The 20,118-nt window shown below is 39.1% G+C and overlaps 1 protein-coding gene and 1 non-coding gene across 2 annotated transcripts in view; one reads left to right on the top strand and one right to left on the bottom strand.

Moving 5' to 3' along the window:
• Positions 1 to 20,118, top strand: part of SNAPC3 (small nuclear RNA activating complex polypeptide 3) — a 42,977-nt gene that overhangs the window by 11,188 nt on the left and 11,671 nt on the right. Inside the window, exons 3-5 of the mRNA XM_025359124.1 lie at positions 4,569 to 4,653; positions 13,554 to 13,658; positions 16,712 to 16,861. Coding sequence (XP_025214909.1) covers positions 4,569 to 4,653; positions 13,554 to 13,658; positions 16,712 to 16,861 — 340 coding nt within the window. The remainder of the gene's footprint in view (positions 1 to 4,568; positions 4,654 to 13,553; positions 13,659 to 16,711; positions 16,862 to 20,118) is intronic.
• LOC112608765 lies at positions 2,945 to 3,053 on the bottom strand. Its single transcript, XR_003116056.1, has one exon. It is a non-coding gene; the product is annotated as a U6 spliceosomal RNA (small nuclear RNA).

The raw sequence follows: 20,118 nt of genomic DNA, 5'->3' as shown, positions 1-20,118 counted from the left end.
ATACTGAGAAATAAATTTAACAATAAATGTATAAGACTTATGTGAGGGAAATTCCAAAACAGTTCTGAAAGACTGAAGAAAACCTGAACAATTTGAAAGATATTCTCTGTTTTGGATAGGAAGACTAAACATTACAATGATGTCAGTTCTTCCTAAATTAAATTATAAATATGGTGTAATCCCAATAAAAATACCATAAGTATCTGTTATGAAGTTAAACAAGTTGATAATAGCGTTCGTGCAGAAAACACATGCAAGAATAGGAAGACTCTGGAGGGAAAAAGAAAACCCACCACTCGCTGGTGGGGCGATGGCTTACGCCTGTCATCCCAGTACTTTGGGAGGCCGAAATGAGTGGATCACCTGAGGTCAGGAGTTTGAGACCAGCCTGGCCAACATGGTGAAACTCCGTGTCTACTAAAAATACAAAAATTAGCTGGGCATGGTGGTGGGCACTTGTAATCCCAGCTACTCAGGAGGAGGAGGCTGAGGCAAGAAAATCGTTTGAACCTGGGAGGCGGAGGTTGCGGTGAGCCAAGGTTACACCATTGCACTCCAGGCTGGGGGACACAGCACGACTCTGTCTCCAAAAAAAAAAAAATATTGAAGTAGTAATTTTACCAGATATTAAGATATGCCACAAAGCGTTTATAATTAAAATGGTGGGTAGTAGCTCATAAATAGACCAGTGGAACAGAATAAAAAGTCCAGAATTAGAGTCAAATACATATACAAATGTAGTATGACACTATACACAAGAATAATAGATAGGGATCAAAGTGTAGAGAATGGCCGGGCATGGTGACTCAGGCCTGTAATCCCAGCACTTTGGGAGGCTGAGGTAGGCAGAGATCGAGACCATCCTTGCTAATACAGTGAAACCTCGTCTCTACAGAAAATACAAAAAATTAGCTGGATGTGGTAGCACACACCTGTAGTCCCAGCTACTTGGGATGCTGAGGCAGGAGAATGGTGTGAACCTGGCAGGCGGAGATGCAGTGAGCCCAGATGGCACCACTGTACTCCAGCCTGGGCGACAAAGCGAGACTCCATCTCAAAAACAACAACAACAACAACAACAAAAAAAACACAAAGTGTAGAGAATGAAACATGCATACCATGGTGCGTAGTGAAAGGATTTCTGTTACTCAAATCCAGAGGAAATAAAAAGATGGATAAAACTAACTAAAAATTAAAATGTTTTCACAACATAAAGTCAAAAGACAGCTGCCAAACTTGGAGAAAAATATTTATGACATATACCACAAAGGGGCTAATATCCCTAATATGTAAGAACTCTTAAAAGTTGAGGAACAATGACCAAAAACCCAATGGGAAAAAGACATGAACCAGTAATTCACACAAAAAACATGAAAGTTACTCACAAACATGAAAAAATGCTCAAACACACTCAAAATTAGAGAAGTGAAAATTAAACCTACACTGAGATACCTTTTCTTCCTATCAGACTGGCATAAATTTTAATATATAATACATTTTTTGACAAGGCTGTGGGAAACAGGTGGTTTTTTGTTTGTTTTTACATTTCTGAAGAGAGTGCAGATTGTTAGAACTTTTCTGTAGGGTAAATTTTGTAATACTTAACACAATATTACATATATGTGTACTTTTTGTCCCAGCAATCCCACTTCTAGTAATTTATACCAAAGATACCCCTCCAACAATATGAAAACATGTGTGTTCAAGGTTATTCCTTGAAGTATTGTTCATAATTGCAAAATATTTGAAATACCTTAAATATACAGACATAGGAGAGGAGATTGTTGAATATGCTATGGGAAATCCACACTGTAATATTTTGCAGCCGTAATAAAGGATGAGAAAGGATTAACTCAGAGTAATTTCTAGTACATTCTATTAAGTGAAAAAAGCAAAGTCCCAAAGTATATGCCACCTTTCATGTAAGAAAGGTGTGCCAGGTGTAGTTTATTGGCTCTCATCTTCAAATTTACTTCTTTTTCCTGCTCTGTAAAAATGGACCTTGGCCTTTTAAATACTTTTCTTTTGCCAACTAGCACATCGTTAAGCTTTGTCAGTGAAGGGCGATGGAGAGACCTTTCAGGACTCTCAAGGGTTTTGCTTCCTGATCTGATGTGCTGGCCCAGCAGGATTCTGCAGTGCACACAGCTTCCCCAGTGCCCAGCTCCTGCAATACACTGCAGTCTGAAGCACTCCGCGCCCAGCAGCTTTCCCTGCCAACCCCATTTCCCTCCACAGCTCCCCTGAACAGGTTTTCTTGGTGCCCTTAAGGGTAGATTTCCAGCAAGTTCCACTGATGCAGCACTATAGCAACTTCTTTCTCTTGCTCCTCTGGATCTCAGTCCTGGGAAGAAAAAAGGACTTCCTTGAGCTTTTTCTCAGCCCTAGGGGTAGGGTGCTCCTTGTATTTGCGATTATTCTGTTCTTTAGTGTTCCCTTTTACTGCTTCCTTGCCAATCCCTCATTATTCCAATCCTCTGTTAAAGTTGTTGAATCCTTAACCTTTGTTCAAATTGCTATTCATTTTTTTCTTTCTTCCTAATTGAACTCAGATTGATACAGAAGGAGATAAAAGAGTATACACAAATATCTGTTTATTTGAACAAAAGAAATGGAAAGGATAAAGCAAAACTGTAGAGACTGATTGCCTGCAGGGGTGGGTGCGAAAGGGGTGGAAAGAAGGGAGGGAATGGGATCGGGTTAGTAGGGACAAAGAGGGAATGACACTTTTGACTCTTAGGATCATAGTGATGTGTCACATATTTTTCACATACCCTAGATGTAATCAGACAATTAAAACCAACTAGGATGTAGGGGGAACCCAAAACTGAATTCAAAAACTAAAAAATAAGCCTAGTTGCATTACAAATGTGTAATATAACACCACTGAAGAGGGTGGGGAAGAAAGAACTAAAGTCTTTATTAAAGCCTATCTTTTTTTTTTTTTTTTTTTGAGCACTTCATGAATTTGCATATCATCCATGCATAGGGGCTGTGCTAATCTTAACTATATTGTTCCGATTTTTAAATAATAAAATGCTACCAAAGGCATATCTTGATATAATGTAAGGGTGAAGACAGAACTTTTTATAAGTTAGTGTTTCTCACAGGGGTATAGGTTAGCAATTCTGTAACCATTTTATGTATTTACTAGAATTGAACAAATAATAAGTTGCCGACAGTGAAAGCTGGATTTCTCACTTGTGGAGAAAGAAGTTATAAACAAGGAAATGTTAAAGGCTAAAATGAATCCTGTGGTTTTAGTTTGGAATCAGAAGTATCAGTATAAACTCATAGTTTTAAATGTGTAACAGTAAAATACAGAAATACAGATATTTATACATGTATAGGTTAGTATACATACATATATTTCCTGCCTATCTCAGCTGAGAAGCCTAGAAGCAGTGACTCCAGTGACAATGAGAATGCCTAGAACCCAGATACTGGTCTCCAAACACCTTTTTCCGGTAAAGGAACTAGGGCTCTTACAAGTGGTCGATTCCTGGGATGAGACAAGAAAAATACAGGATGGGCCTTGAGCATCCTGTGGTGCCAGAAAGTAAGGGAATGTTCAAAAAATAAAAAATAATTTTAAAAAGGAGAGGACTTGCTGAAAGAACAGGAGCTCCTAATGACTAAAACTACCAATTTGAACAACAAAATAATGGTAATATTAGATTTTAACCCCAGAATAAAACAATTATCTGTAGGTTCATACTAATAGAAATGATGAAGTAGACAGATGGGAGGAAAGAGGCAGGTCTTCCTCAAAATATAATTCCAATGAATAAATGTAGAAGAAAGGAAAGACAGAATTGCTGTTAGGCATACACCACAGTAACAAATATTGCAGAGAAAATCTATCAATGAATGCTAAAATTCCTGGGTGAAGTTTGAGGAGAAACAAGATTTGCATAGTGTCAAAGTATCTTCCCCAAAATATTTACCAAGTTCATAGAAAATAAGGTATCATTCTGGTGCAGGAACCTGGCAGACAGAAATAAGCTAAACATCACTAGTAAAATGTCATATTAATATCATGAACCTCTTGATATGATATACTGAGAAGGACATCATTGTAGTGTTCTTACCAAAATGCTAAATTTATTCCTATCATGAGGAACTAGCAGTCAAACACAAAGTGAAGGACATTGTATAAAATAACTGATTAGAGCTGTTTGAAATTGTCAAGATCATGAAACATAAGTAGAGACTGAAGAACTTTAACAAACTCAAGGAGACTAAGGACAAATAACATGCCATGTGGGATCCTGAATAGGAATCTGGAACAGAAAAAAAAAAAAAAAACCGAGTAAATTAAAAATTGTGTGAAATTTTAAAAAGGCCTATAGCTAATAATATTATATAATAATTTATTTCCTGTTCTTGATAATTGTCTCATGATCATATAAGATGTTGACATAAGGGAAGCTGAACAAGAGAAGGGAACTTTTTCCTGCTTTTGCTACTTAAAATTAGTTCAAAATAAAATATACTGAATGTTTTGAAGTCTGAATAACAAATGTTGAACTTTGATTTTTTTTTTTTTCCTTTTACTTCTACAACAGGGTTAGAAAAAGGTTCTTGGAACATCGGGAAGAAACCATTACAATAGATCGAGCCTGCAGACAAGAAACATTCGTTTATGAGATGGTAATTAAGAGTCTCATCTTTTTCACCCTTTTCTCTTAAAACAGTAAACTGACATTGGCTGAGGGTTAGTAATGACAGTATGGTAGCTTTATACTGGATATGATTAGTTGAAAACAAACTAGAGAAACTCCTTTGAGTCTGGGAACTAGTGAGAGAAGAGGACCCTTAGAACTCAAGTGACTACATATTTGACTTTTTCAGATCTCTGCCTTTATTCTTGTTTGGTTTTATCTTGCTGTTGGTATTAGGCTAAATTTATGCGTTTTCACTGCCCTATTTCTGGTCTTTTTGTTCTGCTCCTGATTTTGGTTTAACCACGTTCTTAATCCTTATCTATTGTCTCTTGTGTAAAACTCTGGGAAAATTTAAGGTGATGACTCTTGAGGAATTGGGAGCTAGTAGACACGATGGGTTCAGAATCAGTGTGCTGGCACTTGATCATGCATATGAGCACCTATTGTCTCTCCCACTTATTTTACTTTTATTGTGGTAAAATTTACATAACATAAACTTTACCATTTTGATCATTTTAAAGTGTTCAATTAAGTGGCAGTAAGTACATTCACAATGCTGTATAATCATCACCACTATTTCCAGAACTTTTTCATCATTGCAAACAGAAGTTCTATACCTATTAATCAATAGCTCACCAGTTTTTCCTCCTGCAGCCCCTCCTAACCTCTATTCTACCTTCTTTCTCGATGAATTTGCCTATTCTAGATATCTCATGTAAGTGGAATGCTTTTTTTGTCCTTTTCTGTATGGCTTTTTTTTTTTTTTGAAACAGAGGCTCACTGTGTCGTCCAGTCTGGAGTGCAGTGGCACCATCTCGGCTCACTGCAGTCTCCACCTCCTGGCGATTCTCCTGCCTCAGACTTCTAAGCAGCTGGGATTATAGGCACCTGCCACCATGCCTGGCTAATTTTTGTATTTTTAGTAGAGACAGGGTTTCATCATGTTGGCCAGACTGGTCTCGAACCCTTGACCTCAAGCAGTCTGCCCACTTCGGCCTCCCAAAGTGCTGGGATTACAGACGTGAGCCACGGTACCCAGCCTATGGCATATTTTACATAGCATAATATTTTATAGGTTCATTCATATTGTAGCATGTATTAGAACTTCATTCTTTTTTATGGCTGAATAATATCTATTGTATGGATATACCACATTTTGTTCTATTTATCTGTTGATGGACATTTGGGTTGTTTCTATCTTTTGGCTATTGTGAATAATGCTGCTATGAAAATTGGTATACAGGTATCTTTTTAAGTCCTTTTTCAGTTCTTTTGTATCTCCACCTAGGAGTGGAATTGATGGATTGTATGGTTAATTCTGAGAAACTTGTTTTTCATAGCAATGATACCATATTACATTCCCATCAGTAATGCATGAAGGTGCCAATTTCTCCATGTACTTGTGAACATGTATTTTCTAGCTTTTTAAAATAATAGCCATCCTAGTGGGTGTGAAGTGGTATTTCAATGTGGTTTTGATTTGTATTTCCCTAATAACTAGTGATACTGAACATCTTCTTATTTGGTTTTTGGCCATCTGTATATTTTCTTTGAAAAAGATCTATTGAAATATTTTGTCCATTTTGAAATTGGGTTGTTTATCCTGTTGAGTCATAAAGAGTTCTTGGCCGGGTGCCGTGGCTCACACTTGAAATCCCAGTACTTTGGGAGGCTGAGGTGGGTGGATCACTTGAGGTCAGGAGTTCCAGACCAGCCTGACCAACATGGTGAAACCCCGTCTCTACTAAAAGTACAAAAATTAGCCGGTCGTGGTGGCATGCCCCTGTAATCCCAGCTACTCAGGAGGCTGAGACAGGAGAATTGCTTGAACCTGGGAGGTGGAGGTTGCCGTGAGCCAATATCATGCCACTGCACTCCAGCCTGGGCAACAGAATGAAACTCTGTCTCAAAAAAAAAAAAAAATTAGCCGGGCGTGGTGGCAGGTGCCTGTAATCCCAGCTACTCTGGAGGCTGGCAGAAAAATCACTAGAACCCAGGAGGCGGAGGTTGCAGCGAGCTGGGATTTGTGCCATTGCACTCCAGCCTGGGCAACAAGAGCAAAACTCTGTCTAAAAAAAAAAAAAAAAAGAGTTCTTTGTATATTCTGCATACTAGACCCTTACCGTATATGTAATTTAAAAATATTTTATCCCATTCTATATGTTGTCTTTTTACTTTCTTTTCTTTTCTTTTTTTTTTTTTTTTTTTTTGAGAGTTTTGCTCTTGTTTCCCAGGCTAGAGTACAATGGAGCAACAATGGAGCAATCTTAGCTCACTGCAGCCTCCACCTCCTGGGTTCAGGTGATTCTCCTGCATCTGCCTCCCAAGTAGCTGGGATTACAGGCGCTCGCCACCACTCCCAGCTAATTTTTGTGTTTTTAGTAGAGATGGGGTTTCACCATGTTGGCCAGGCTGGTCTCGAACTCCTGACCTCAGGTGATCGATGCGCCTCGGCCTCTCAAAGTGCTGGAATTACAGGTGTGAGCAGCCACACCCAACCTTTTTACTTTCTTGATAATGTTATTGGATGTACAAAAGTTTTTAAATTTGATGAAGTACAGTTTTTCTTTTTCTTTTGTTGTCCTTGTGTTTGATGTCATACTTAAAACATTGCCTAATGCAGCATTACGAAGATTTTCCCATATGTTTTCTTCTAGGAGTTTTATAGCTTTAGCTCCTAAGTTTGTCTTTGATCCACTTCTGAGTTGATTTTTCTATATGATGTAAGGTAAGGGTTTGACTTCATTCTTTTGCATATAGATATCTAATTTTTCCAGACTGTCCTTTCCCCAGTGAATGATCTTGGCACTTTTGTCCAAAGTCAGTGACCATATAAGTTTCATTGTTATATCCTGTTGGTCTAGATGTCTATTCTAACCTAGAACTACTCTGTTTTGATTACTTTGGCTTTGTAGTAAATTTTGAAATCAGGGAGTATGATTTCAAAATCCAGCTTTGTTCATGTTATTCAAGATTGTTTTGACTATTCAGAGTCCCTTGAAATTCCCTATGAATTTTAGGATGGGTGTTTCTATTTTTGGAAAAAATGCCATTGGGATTTTGATAAAGATTGCATTGAACCTGTAGATTACTTTGGGGAGTACTGAGATCTTAATGATATCAAGTCTTCCAATCCATGAATGAGATTTCTTTCCATTTATTTAGATACTTAATTTCTTTCAGCAGTTTTTGTTTGTTTGTTTGTTTGTTTTGAGACTAAGTTTTGCTCTTGTTGCCAAGGCTGGATTGCAATGGCGCGATTGTGGCTCACCGCAACCTCCGCCTCTCAGGTTCAAGCGATTCTCCTGCCTCAGCCTCCTGAGTAGCTGGGATTACAGGTGCGTGCCACCACGCCTGGCTAATTTTTTGTATTTTCAGTAGAAACAGGGTTTCTCTGTGTTGGTGAGGCTGGTCTCAAACTCCCAACCTCAGGTGATCCACCCGCCTCGGCCTCCCAAAGTGCTGGGATACAGGCGTGAGCCACCGTGCCCGGCCTATCAGCAGTGTTTTATACTTTTTATGTATACAACCCTTTCACTTCCTTGGTTAAATTTATCCTAAATATTTTATTCTTTTGAATGCTATTAATAGTAAGTGAAATTGTTTTCTTAATTCCTTTTTTTTTTTTTTTTTTTTTGAGACAGAGTCTCGCTTTGTCGCCCAGGCTGAGTGCAGTGGCGCAATCTCGGCTCACTGCAACCTCTGCCTCAGCCTCCTAAGTAGCTGGGACTACAGGCACCCATCACCATGCCTGGCTACTTTTTGTATTTTTAGTAGAGATGGAGTTTCACCACGTTGGCCAGGCTGGTCTTGAACTCCTGACCTCAGGTGATCCACCCACCTTGGCCTCTCAAATTGCTGGGATTACAGACATGAGCCACTGCACCCAGCCCTGTTCCTATTTTATTTAGTGTTTTTATCATGAAAGGGTATTAGATTTTTGTCAAATGCTTTTCTGTGTCAATTGAGGTCATGATCTGTTTTTTTTTCCTCATGATTCCATTAGTGTGGTGTATTATATTGATTGACTTGCTAATGTTAAATTACCCTTGCATTTTGAGGATAAATAAATTCCACTTGGTTGTGGAATTCAGTAAAAATTGTAATCATGAAAAGTACCTTTTCTTATAAACAGAAGAAAAGTTGGAAAATTCACAAAAATTAACGCATTTGACAAAATCCTTTTAATATGGCTCTGAATTTGCTTTGCTAGTATTTTGTTGAGATTATTGCATTCCTATTTATAAAGGGATATTGGCCTGTAGTTTTCCCGTAGTGTCTTTTTCTCACAGTGGTATCAAGATAATGCTGGTCTCATAGAATGAGTTAGGAAGTATTTACTGCTTTTCAAATTTTCTGAAAGAGTTTGAGAAACTCTGATATTAATTCTTCTTTTAATATTTGGTAGAATTTACCAGTGAAGTCATCTGGTTCTGATAACTTTTCTTTTTTGGGAGGTTTTTCATTGCTGATTCAACCTCCTTACTTGTTACATGTCTATTTAGATTTTTTGTTTCTTTTTGAATCACTTTTGATAGTTTGTATGTTTCCAGGGTTTTGTCCTTTTCATCGAGATTATCCAGTTTGTTGGCAAACAGTAGTTCATAGTTTTGTCTTCTAATCCTTTTTTTCCTGTAAAATCAGTAGTAATGTCTCCACTTTTACTTCTCATTTTAGTAATTTGAGTCTTCTTTTTTCTTAATCAGTGCAGTAAAAGTTTGTCAAATTTGATGTTTTCAAAGAACTAGTTTTTGTTTTTATTGATTTTTCTATATTTTCTCTTCTGTTTCATTTGTCTCCACTCATCTTTTTTTTTTTTTTTTTTTTTTGAGACGGAGTCTCGCGCTGTGTCACCCAGGCTGGAGTGCAGTGGCGCGATCTCGGCTCACTGCAAGCTCCGCCTCCCAGGTTCACACCATTCTCCTGCCTCAGCCTCCCGAGTAGCTGGGACTACAGGCGCCCGCCACCACGCCCGGCTAGTTTTTTGTATTTTTAGTAGAGACGGGGTTTCACCATGTTAGCCAGGATGGTCTCGATCTCCTGACCTCATGATCCACCTGCCTCGGCCTCCCAAAGTGCTGGGATTACAGGCTTGAGCCACCGCGCCCGGCCCACTCATCTTTATAATTTCCATTTTTTTTTGCTAGCTTTGGGTTTAGTTTATTCTTTTTAATTCCTTATCTAGTTATTGAGATTGTTCTTTTTATATAAAGTTATACAGCTATAACTTTTTAAAATCACTCTTTTTACTGCATCTCCCTAAGTTTCCTGTGCTGTGATTTTTGTCAAGAGTGTGTTGTTAAATTTCCACATATTTGTGAATTTTCCAATTTTCCTCCTGTTACTGATTTCTGATACTTATGATCAGAAAAGATACCTTTATTACTTTAATTTTTTTTAATTTAAGATTTGTTGATTTATCCTGGAGAATGGTTCATATGCACTTGAGAAGAACCTGTGCTCAGCTGTTGTTGGATGGAGAGTTCTTTGTATATCTGTTAGGTCTAATTGTTCCAGTTGTTCAAGTCTCCTGTTTCTTTATTGATCTTCTGTCTAGTTGTTCTACTCGTTATTGAAAGTGGAATATTAAAGTCTCCAACTATTACCATAGAACTGTCTATTTCTTCAATTCTCTTGGCTTTTTGCTTCATATATTTTATTTTACTTAAGTTTTTTGAGACAGGGTCTTGCTCTGTTGCCCAGGCTGGAGTGTGGTGGCGCCATCACTGCACATTGCTACCTCAACTTCCTGTGCTCAAGTTATCCTCCCACCTCCACCTCCCGAGTAGACAGGACTATAAACGTGTACCACCATGCTGAGCTAAGTTTTTGTATTTTTTGTAGAGATGGCGTTTTGCCATGTTGCCCAGGCTGATCTTGAACTCCTGGACTCAAGCAATCTGCCCACCTTGGTCTCCCATGCTTCTTAAATTTTAGAGTTCTGTTAGCTGTATATAAGTTTGTAATTGTATATGTATATATCTTCTTGCTGGATGGCTTCTTTTCCCAATGTATAATATCTTTCTTTGTCTATTGAAACCTTAAAAAATTTTTGTTTTTAGAGATGGGGTCTTGCTGTGTTCCCCAGGCTGGCCTCAAACTCTTAGGCTCAAGTGACTCTCCCACATCAGTTTTCTGATAGCTGGGACTACAAACACATGTGAAAACATCTTATTTTTCTGTAACTTAAGGATTACTTTTTTTTCTTTGAACAGAGTCTCAGTCTGTCGCCCAGGCTGGAGTGCAGTGGCCTGATCTTGGTTCACTGCAGTTTCTGTTACCCGGTTCAAGTGAATCTTGTGCCTCAGCCTCCCGAGTAGCTGGGACTACAAGCACCCACCTGGCTAATCTTTGTATTTTTGTAGAGGCAGGGTTTCACCATGTTGGCCAGGCTAGTCTGGAACTCCTAACCTCAAGTGATCTGCCTGCCTCAGTCTCCCAAAGTGCTGGGATTACAGGTGTGAAACACTGTGCCCAGCTAGGATTACAATTAAGTCTTAAAATTGAAACAACTTCCTTTTATACAGACAGTCCTTACCCTACAGTGGTTTGACTTAGGGTGTTTTTATGATGGGTTTATTGGGGTCTTAAATGCATTTTCCACTTGTGATGTTTTTTATTTATGGGGTTTAGTGGGGCATCATCCCATGATTGTTGAGCATTTATGTCAGTTTTGTTTCCATAGTATTCAAATACTCTGCTTCCACATCTTTGTCTGTCCCTCTTTGGGTTGTCACAGATCATGTCTTTATATATTGGGTGTCCATTAACATAACCTTGTAAGTATTGTTTAATCCATTTATTTTGCAATTATATTGGAAAAACAGAAAAATCGTAGAGGAGTGAGTTACAAACCAAAAGTAGAGTGATACTGGCTTCTATATTTACCTATGTAGTTCCCTTTAGCAGTATTCTTTATTTCTTCTTATGGCTTCAGTTTACTGCCTAATGTCTTTTCATTTCAGCCTGAAGAATCCTCTTTAACACTTCTTACAGGTCACGTCTACTGGTAGTAATTAATTCCCCTAGCTTTTGTTTATCTGCAAATGGCTTAATTTCTCCTTCATTCCTGAAGGATAGTTTTGCCAAATACAGAATTCTTGGTTAACAGGATTTTTTTTTTTCTTTCATGGGGTTAAATATGTCATCCAGAGGTAAAAAAAAGTTAAAAGCTGAACACAGTAGTGGGTTCCCATAGTCTCAGTTATCACAAGGCTGAGGCAGAAGGAGCACTTGATCCCGAGGTTGAGGCCAACCTAGAGTACACAGATAGATAGATTTTAAAAATCAGTCAGTTCATCTGTCTATCTGCCCATTCTCTGGTTTCTTACCTCCATGGCTTCTGATGAGAAAACTGCTGTTAATCTTATGAGGAATCTGATTTTCTTTAAGTATTTGTGGTTTCCTTTAGCTGATTGAACACATTTTTAAAGTTGATACATAATGAATTGTACAAATTTCTGGGGTACTCATTGAGCACATTTAAGTCAGTTGCTTTAACATCTTTGTTTAGTGGACTTTTATTTATATGTGAATGTAGTTATTGCCTGTAGGAATAATTAATTGACACTTTGACTAGTAATTCCAGTGTCTGGGCCTCCTCAAGGTTGGTTTTGTCAAATTCTTATTTTCCTAAGAATTGTCCATACTTTCCTCTTTCGTGTGTTTTATATGTTTTTGTTGAGAACTAGACATTCTAGGTATATTTTTTCTTGTGCATTGCTGGAGTTGCCTGTGACTTTTCCAAACAATTATTGCAGCATGTGTATTACTTACTGTACGTGGTCACTGATGTTTCTGTTTCATTATCTCTGTGGTCGGTCAGTGATCTGACAAAGATTTCCTTAAATACCTGGCTCCAAAAAGAAAAAAGGCATCTTGTCTCTAAGTCTTCCAATATAGATCCTGCTGGGGGAAGCTGCTGCCACCAAGAGGGTCAAAACCAATGCACGTATCTGGGCCAGGCACTCGGTATCACCACACCAACCAGAACATACAATCCCCAGTTCTTAGAGAACAGGTCCTCACTGTCTGCCCTGGCACCAGCCAGCTTCTCCAGGAATTCAGGCTGCTGTCTCATCAACAGAGGGGTGAAGGGAGTGAGGGTGGTAGTTGATTTGCACACAGTGCTTACTAATAAAAAGCAGCAACTTCTCCCTTCATCAAACACTCCCCTGATTGTTGTAAGTGTCCCATTAAGTTCCAGAGTTCCAAAGTAGTTTATTCCAGTCTTTCATTCCAGCTTACTGGTTGCTTCTGTTAGAGGGACTGAGCCCTGGAGCTGCGTACTCTATTTTGTGACATCATTCCCACTTATTTTTAAAACATCCTGCATCTAAACCAGTTCAGCCTGGCCCCTGTTTTATATTAATTCAGCACACATAAAAGATCAAAATATATTAAAGATGTCATGGTGTTATAAAAAGCATGGGGTTTAGAGCCAAACAAATCTGTATTTGCATCCTAACTCTCTGGTATGGCCTTGAGTAAATCACTGAACCTGTGAGCTTTATCTGTAAAATAGCTTTCATAGGAATATTTGATAAGGAATGTAAAAATATAATTGGAAATGCCAGTGTTATACCAACATTAGTTGATACTCCTGTTTGCTCATCAACTGCTAAGTATTCAGTACCACACATCTTATTAGATGCATTATGTACACATTCCCAGCAACAGTTTTGTAAAGTAAGTATTTTCTGGTTTTGTTTGTTTATTGAAAGAAGATGAAACTAACTTAGAGATGTCTTAACAATTTTCCTGGAGTATAATTAGGCTTCAAACCCAAGGCTGCTTGACTCAGTCCCTTGCTGAGAGCCATTGTACCACACTGCATCTTACCTGAGTTATAGTATCTGATTTCACTGTCTCTTTTTCTTTCTTCAGGAGTCACATGCCATAGGAAAAAAGCCTGAAAATTCAGCAGACATGATTGAAGAAGGGGAGCTTATCCTATCTGTGAATATCCTGTACCCTGTTATATTTCATAAGGTAAGTAGTAAAACCTTTTGGATTTCGTGGATAATAGTAACTTTTGTACAAGTGTTTAATTATTTGAAGAGTCATGTCCCTATGCTTACGTTAAAAAATAAATGCTCTGGGCATGGTGACTCATGCCTGTAATCTCAGCGCTTTGGGAGGCCACAGTGGGAAGATCACTTGAGGCCAGGAGTTTGAGACCCATCTGGCTAACATAGTGAGACCTTGTCTCTACTAAAAATCAGAAAAATTAGCTAGGCATGGTGGTGCATATCTGTAGTCCCAACTACTTGGGAGGCTGAGGTGGGAGGATCACTTGAGCCTAGGAATTCAAGGTTGCAAGCGAGCTGATTGCACCACTGAACTTCAGCCTAGGAGACAGAGTGAGATTTTGTCTAATAAATGCAAGTATATGCTGCCTATCTGACATTTTCTTTTTAGAGTTGACAATCTGTAATCTTGTGTCATCTGTTCTAATAAGGAATATTGAAATAAGGTCAAATTTCAAACAATCTCTCGATCCAATAGGATTACAGCTATAGTATTGAAATATATGCCTGATTTCTACACTAGAAGCAACTGAAAGTATATGTAAATCCATAATGATTCTAATTCTACAAATTCTTGAGAGATTTTTGCAGAATAGGTGGCTAACGGAGAAATGGAGTGACCTATGTTCACTAATTTAGAATACTTGGGAAGTTATTGAACTGACCAGAGATGACTCTTTGATGAAAATACAGAACGTTATTTTTTTTTTTTTTTTGAGACGGAGTCTTGCTCTGTCACCCAGGCTGGAGTGCAGTGGCCGGATCTCAGCTCACTGCAAGCTCACTGCAAGCTCCTCCTCTTGGGTTCACGCTATTCTCCTGCCTCAGCCTCCCGAGTAGCTGGGACTACAGGCATCCGCCACTTTGCCCGGCTAGTTTTTTGTATTTTTTAGTAGAGACGGGGTTTCACCGTGTTAGCCAGGATGGTCTCGATCTCCTGACCTCATGATCCGCCTGTCTCGGCCTCCCAAAGTGCTGGGATTACAGGCTTGAGCCACCGCGCCCGGCCCAGAACGTTATTAAGTCAAGGGTATCCAAGACTCTCTTAGGAGAAAGAACTCTTTCCTAGCCCAGAGTGTATATATTCTTGATTCCTTAAATAGATGTGTCATAAATTCTGATGAGTTGTCATTGAAATATTAATATATACAAATTGCACTTATGAATAAATAGGCTTTTACGAAGCATCTGGGATGTAGTTAGTACTAATTATCTTATTTAATTAAGATCTCAAATTGCTGGCCAGGTGTAATGGGCCACACCTATATCCTCAGCACCTTTGGAAGGCTGAGGTGGGCTGATCACTTGAGCTCAGGAGTTCAAGACCAGCCTGGGCAATGTGGCAAAACCTCATCTCTACAAAAAATACAAAAACTAGCTAGGTGTGGCGGTTTGTGCCTGTAGTCCCACCTACTAGGGAGGATTGCTTGAGCCCGGGAGGTCAAGGCTGCAGTGAGCCAAGATCATGCCATGGCACTCCAGCCTAGGTGACAAAATGAGACTCTGCTCCCTCCACCGCTCCCTTCCCCCCAAAAAAAGATCCCAAATGACCAATCATAAAAACAAACCAAACCAAAGTAATGTATCTGGGTTTATAACCTTAGGTTGTAGTATAGATTGCCTGACCTCAATGAAGTAACTTTTAGGAAATTTTAAGACAGTCTTGCTAAATGAAGTTATTTTCCAGTGACTGTTAATGCTCATGTCAGTTTGGTATCATCTTGATTATAAGCTTTAGTTTAAACCAGAAAATTTCCATGGCTAAGTATGTCGGTTGTACCTATGGGATTTTTGTTTGCTTGTTTGTTTTTGAGACAGGGCCTTGCTCCATAGCCTAGGTTGGAGTGCAGCGGTACAATCGCAGCTCACTGCATCTTTGCTCGAGCAATCCTCCTGCCTCAGCCTCCCAAGTAGCTAGGACTACAAGCATGTATCACAAAGCCCAGCTAACTTTTAAATTTTTTGTAGAGATGGGGTTTTTCTATGTTGCCCAGGTTGATCTTGAACTTCTAAGCTCAAGCAATCCTCCTGCTTCGGCCTCCCAAAGTGTTGGGATTACAGGCATGAGCCACTGTGCTTGGCCATTCCATACTATTTTGATTTATGGAGGTGACTGAGTGATGACATGGAGAGGCTGTAATGCCTTTGAAAGAAGATTTTTATTACATTTCCTTAGAGGAGGGCGCATACCATGTAGGGCCACAGGAAGAAGCACCATTCTCAGTCAGGAGGCTGAAAGGGGAGAGGGGAAGGCATATACCACAGTTTTTATTGGGGATTTCTGTGGGAAAGACAAGGTAGGGAAGAGTAAACAGTTTAGGATTGGCTAATTTGAATAATTCCAGTAGGTTTGGGGGCAGAGGGGCTGTCCCTTGTAGCCTGGTGCTGGGCCCTGGGTGGATTGAGGTTGAGGGAATACCAGGTTGAGGGAAATAGTGGCTTGTTGTGTGATAAAGGAGGTGGTTTCAGAGTGGCTCTGGATCACAGGGGAGCCACTCTGAATTTTGACCATTAGTTTGGCTAATTATAATTATATTTATTTAATTATAATTATTGGATGTGAAAATATAGAACATCAAGTTATGGGGACAATTTAAACTTAAGAAAACTGGCTGGGCACAGTGGCTCACGCCTGTAATCCCAGCACTTTGGGAGGCCGAGGCAGGCAGATCTTGAGATCAGGAGATCGAGACCATCCTGGTTAACATGGTGAAACCCCGTATCTACTAAAAACACAAAAATTTAGCCGGGCGTGGTGGCAGGCGCCTGTAGTCTCAGCTACTGAGGAGGCTAAGGCAGGAGAATGGCGTGAACCTGGGAGGTGGAGCTTGCAGTGAGCCAAGATTGTGCCACTGCACTCCAGCCTGGGCAGCAGAGCAAGACCCCATCTCAAAAAAAAAAAAAAAAAAAAAAACTTAAGAAAATCAGCAATTTAGTTTTGTTCTAGTCATGACAGGATTTGTAGTTTTATTGCTTTGTCTCTAAATGAACACTTATTTATTCTTTGACTTTTAGCACAAAGAACACAAACCATACCAAACAATGCTGGTGTTGGGCAGTCAAAAGCTCACAGAACTGAGGGATTCAATTCGCTGTGTCAGTGACCTCCAGATTGGTGGTGAATTCAGCAACACTCCTGACCAAGCCCCTGAGCACATCAGCAAAGTAAGGTGATTTCCTACCATAAAACAAGAGGAAATAGCAAGCTAAGAAAATAGTGATTACTCTAGCAGGTTCATAAATGTCCCAGTAAATCCTTTTCTTCTCCTGTGGGATTCCATCAAGCTACTACACTATCTCATTTTTTCCCTTTATCACTGGAACTTTTCCAAAGAAGAGGCTAGACTCTGTTTTGATTTCTTCATCTCTCATTTGTTTCTAAACTATTGTATGGAGACTTTTCCTTCTGGGCTAATAGTGACCACCTAATTTTCTAAGCAGTTGGTCACTTTTCCATTTTTATATAACTTGACCTCACTGTAGCATATGACTTTGCTGTTCATTCACTCTTGTTTTAAGCTCTGTCAGCATTGCGATCTGTCGTAATTGCCCCCAGCAAAAGGCTGGAGTCGACCTGAGAGCCTTAATAGTTAGCACCCATTCTTTGCCTTTCGCTGCCCAAGGACCAGTACCAAACAAGGAGAGACCATATAAAGTTGGTCCTTGCTGGTGTTTCCCCAATGTGTTGCTCTCAAAAGGAAAGAGAAGTCCTGCATACCATAAGGATGGAAAGGAGCAGTGTGGTAGACTGGCTACCCACAATGTTTTCAGAAAGGATCGTTTACCTAATAAAGCAGGAGGGCCTTGATCCCTTCCACATTTCATCATAGGGCAGGATTGAACTATACCTGCTACAACTCTGGCAGAGGGCCTCAGGTTTACAGGGCCATTTCAGGGGAGGGATAGCATCTCCTAGAGATAAGTAAAAAGATATTTGGAACAACAAGGATGGAGATAGTGTTTGGACAGGAACCAATACAATCTTCTTTTTTCCTGGTTCCTGTTCCACCAGCCACATAAATGTTGGTATAACTTAGGTTTAATGTTAGCTTTTTTTTTTTTTTTTCTCCCTAGGCTGATATATAAGACCTTTTATAATGATGATTCCCAAATTAACTTTCTGTACTGTTCACTTACTGCCTTTACACCTTATTCATCCATAGTGAATTTGTGTATTTTCATCAGTGTACCATACTTTTTCATGTTTCTGAGTATTTGAACATGGTAGGAAGCCCTTTCCTTCCTTCCATCCATTTTGTGAGTTCATTCTCAGATTTCCAAACCCAGCTCAAAACTCACCAATTATATACAAGTTTTCTTGACTCCTTTCTTTTTTACCCTGGCACCTTTTCATTTGTCCATTGTAGTGTATATTTCAGTATGCTGATTCAGTGTAATGTGTGTGTGTCTGCTCCACAGGCTGACTGTATTCCAGTTTTTGGTGACCAGTGTGGAGACTAGCATCATGGCTCACATGTAGATTTCACTTAAGTACCTGTTGAGTTATGCTAAAAATGGTTTTTAGATATTTAGGTTCTTCAGGGTTGCCATCTTAGTGCTTTTGGAGAGAAACATTAGGATAAAAAGAAAAGTAGAATTTCAAAATTTTATGCGAACCAGGAAATACGAGATTTATTTATTTTATTTTATTTTATTTATTTTATTTATTTTTTAGATGGGGCTCTGTTGCCCAGGCTGGGGTGCAATGATGCAATCTCGGCTCACTGCAACCTTCACCTCCCAGTTTCAAGTGATTCTCGTGCTTCAGCCTTCCAAGTAGCTGGGATTACAGGTAGCCCCACTGCACCCAGTTAATTTTTGTATTTTTAGTAGAAACGGGGTTTCACCATGTTGGCCAGGCTGGTCTCGAACTCCTGACCTCAGGTGATCCACCTGCCTCAGCCTCCTAAAGTGCTGGGATTACAGGCATGAGCCACCATGCCCGGCTAGTAGAGACGGTGTTTTAGCATGTTGGCCAGGATGGCCCAAACTACCGACCTCAGGTGATGCACCCACCTCAGCCTCCTAAAGTGCTGGGATTACAAGGCGTGAGCCACTATGCCGGCCAGGGAAATTTATTAGTGGATGACTTTTGATTTAAATGGAAAACATTCTTGTTCTTTTAGAGTTCACCTTGTAATTAATAATTATGCCAAAAGATATTAAGTTGCTTAAATCACCTAAGATGAGGTTTTATGGAAGTGTTTTGTAAAACACAATTATATATATTAAACTTCATTTTGTTTCCAAAATAAGTCAATAGTTATTTATTTAGAACCTTTATTTCAGACCCTGCTTACCTCTTTGAGGGTGTAGAAGTATATTAAGTGGCAGATTTTGTATTGTAGCAGCTGGTCATATGACATTAAGTACATTATACATTTTAATCTCCATAACAACCAATGAGAAAGGTAAAGGCTTTACTCACATTTTACATGGGAGAACAGAGGGTGAGTGAGATTTAGTGACTGGTCCAAGAAGAAACAAGATAGCCAGTCTTACAAGAGTGTCTGATGCGAACACAAGATGATCTGTAAGTGGGGGAATGAAGACAAGAAAGAAAAATGGAAGCTTCAAAGAAGTAAGAGAAAAAAATAAAATATTAGGGTAAAATTATTTTAGTACCTGAAGCATATATCTCCTATACATAAATTGCTTTTGGTCTTCACCACAATCCTGTAAGACATCGTGGCATATACTATTATTCTTATTTCACAGATGAGAAAACAGCTCTGAGAAGTGATTGCTACATACCAGAATCACAAAGCTAGTAAGTGGTAGGTTAAGGAAAAGAACTCAGGTCTTCTGACCCTCATCCAGGGGTCTAAATAGATGGTGAAGGAACAGTTTAACAGAGTGCTTCTCAGCTCTGGTTGCATGTTTTTTTCTAGAGAGCTTTGGAAAAATACTGATCCCCAAAGATTCTTAATTAATGAGTCCGAGTTGACATTTGGTGTTTGGTTTTTTTGTGATTTGATTTTGCAGTCAGGAGTGAGAGCCACTCCTTTGACGGAAGCTGTGGTAGAATGAGTTAAGAAACCTTGAAGGTTCCCACCAGTTGTGGTACAACTGTGGTACCTGGGGCAAGATTGCTTGAGTAAAAATAGAAATTCAGATTCTGTCTGCCTGAGAGTTACTGAAAATATAAAGAGAGAATTTTTGTAAAAACATTGCAAATACAAAAAATGCCAGAAAAACATAACTTGATGATCATTGTTATCACTGGGGAAACATTAAAGATAGGACTTTGTTTAGTTTTTAGTTCTAGTATCCAACACTACTTACTGCTGTGTATTCATATGATAAAATAATGATGTTTATTTGATTTCTAATTGGGTTTCTTTCATGAATCTCGGGAGAATATACACATTTCAATCAAACGTAGTGATTAAAACAGCAGTAGGGTAAAATTGAAAGTAGCA

The sequence above is a fragment of the Theropithecus gelada genome, chromosome 15, assembly GCF_003255815.1.
Source record: "Theropithecus gelada isolate Dixy chromosome 15, Tgel_1.0, whole genome shotgun sequence".
NCBI classification, from domain to species: Eukaryota; Metazoa; Chordata; class Mammalia; order Primates; family Cercopithecidae; genus Theropithecus; species Theropithecus gelada.
This window is presented reverse-complemented; position numbering and strand designations above follow the sequence as displayed.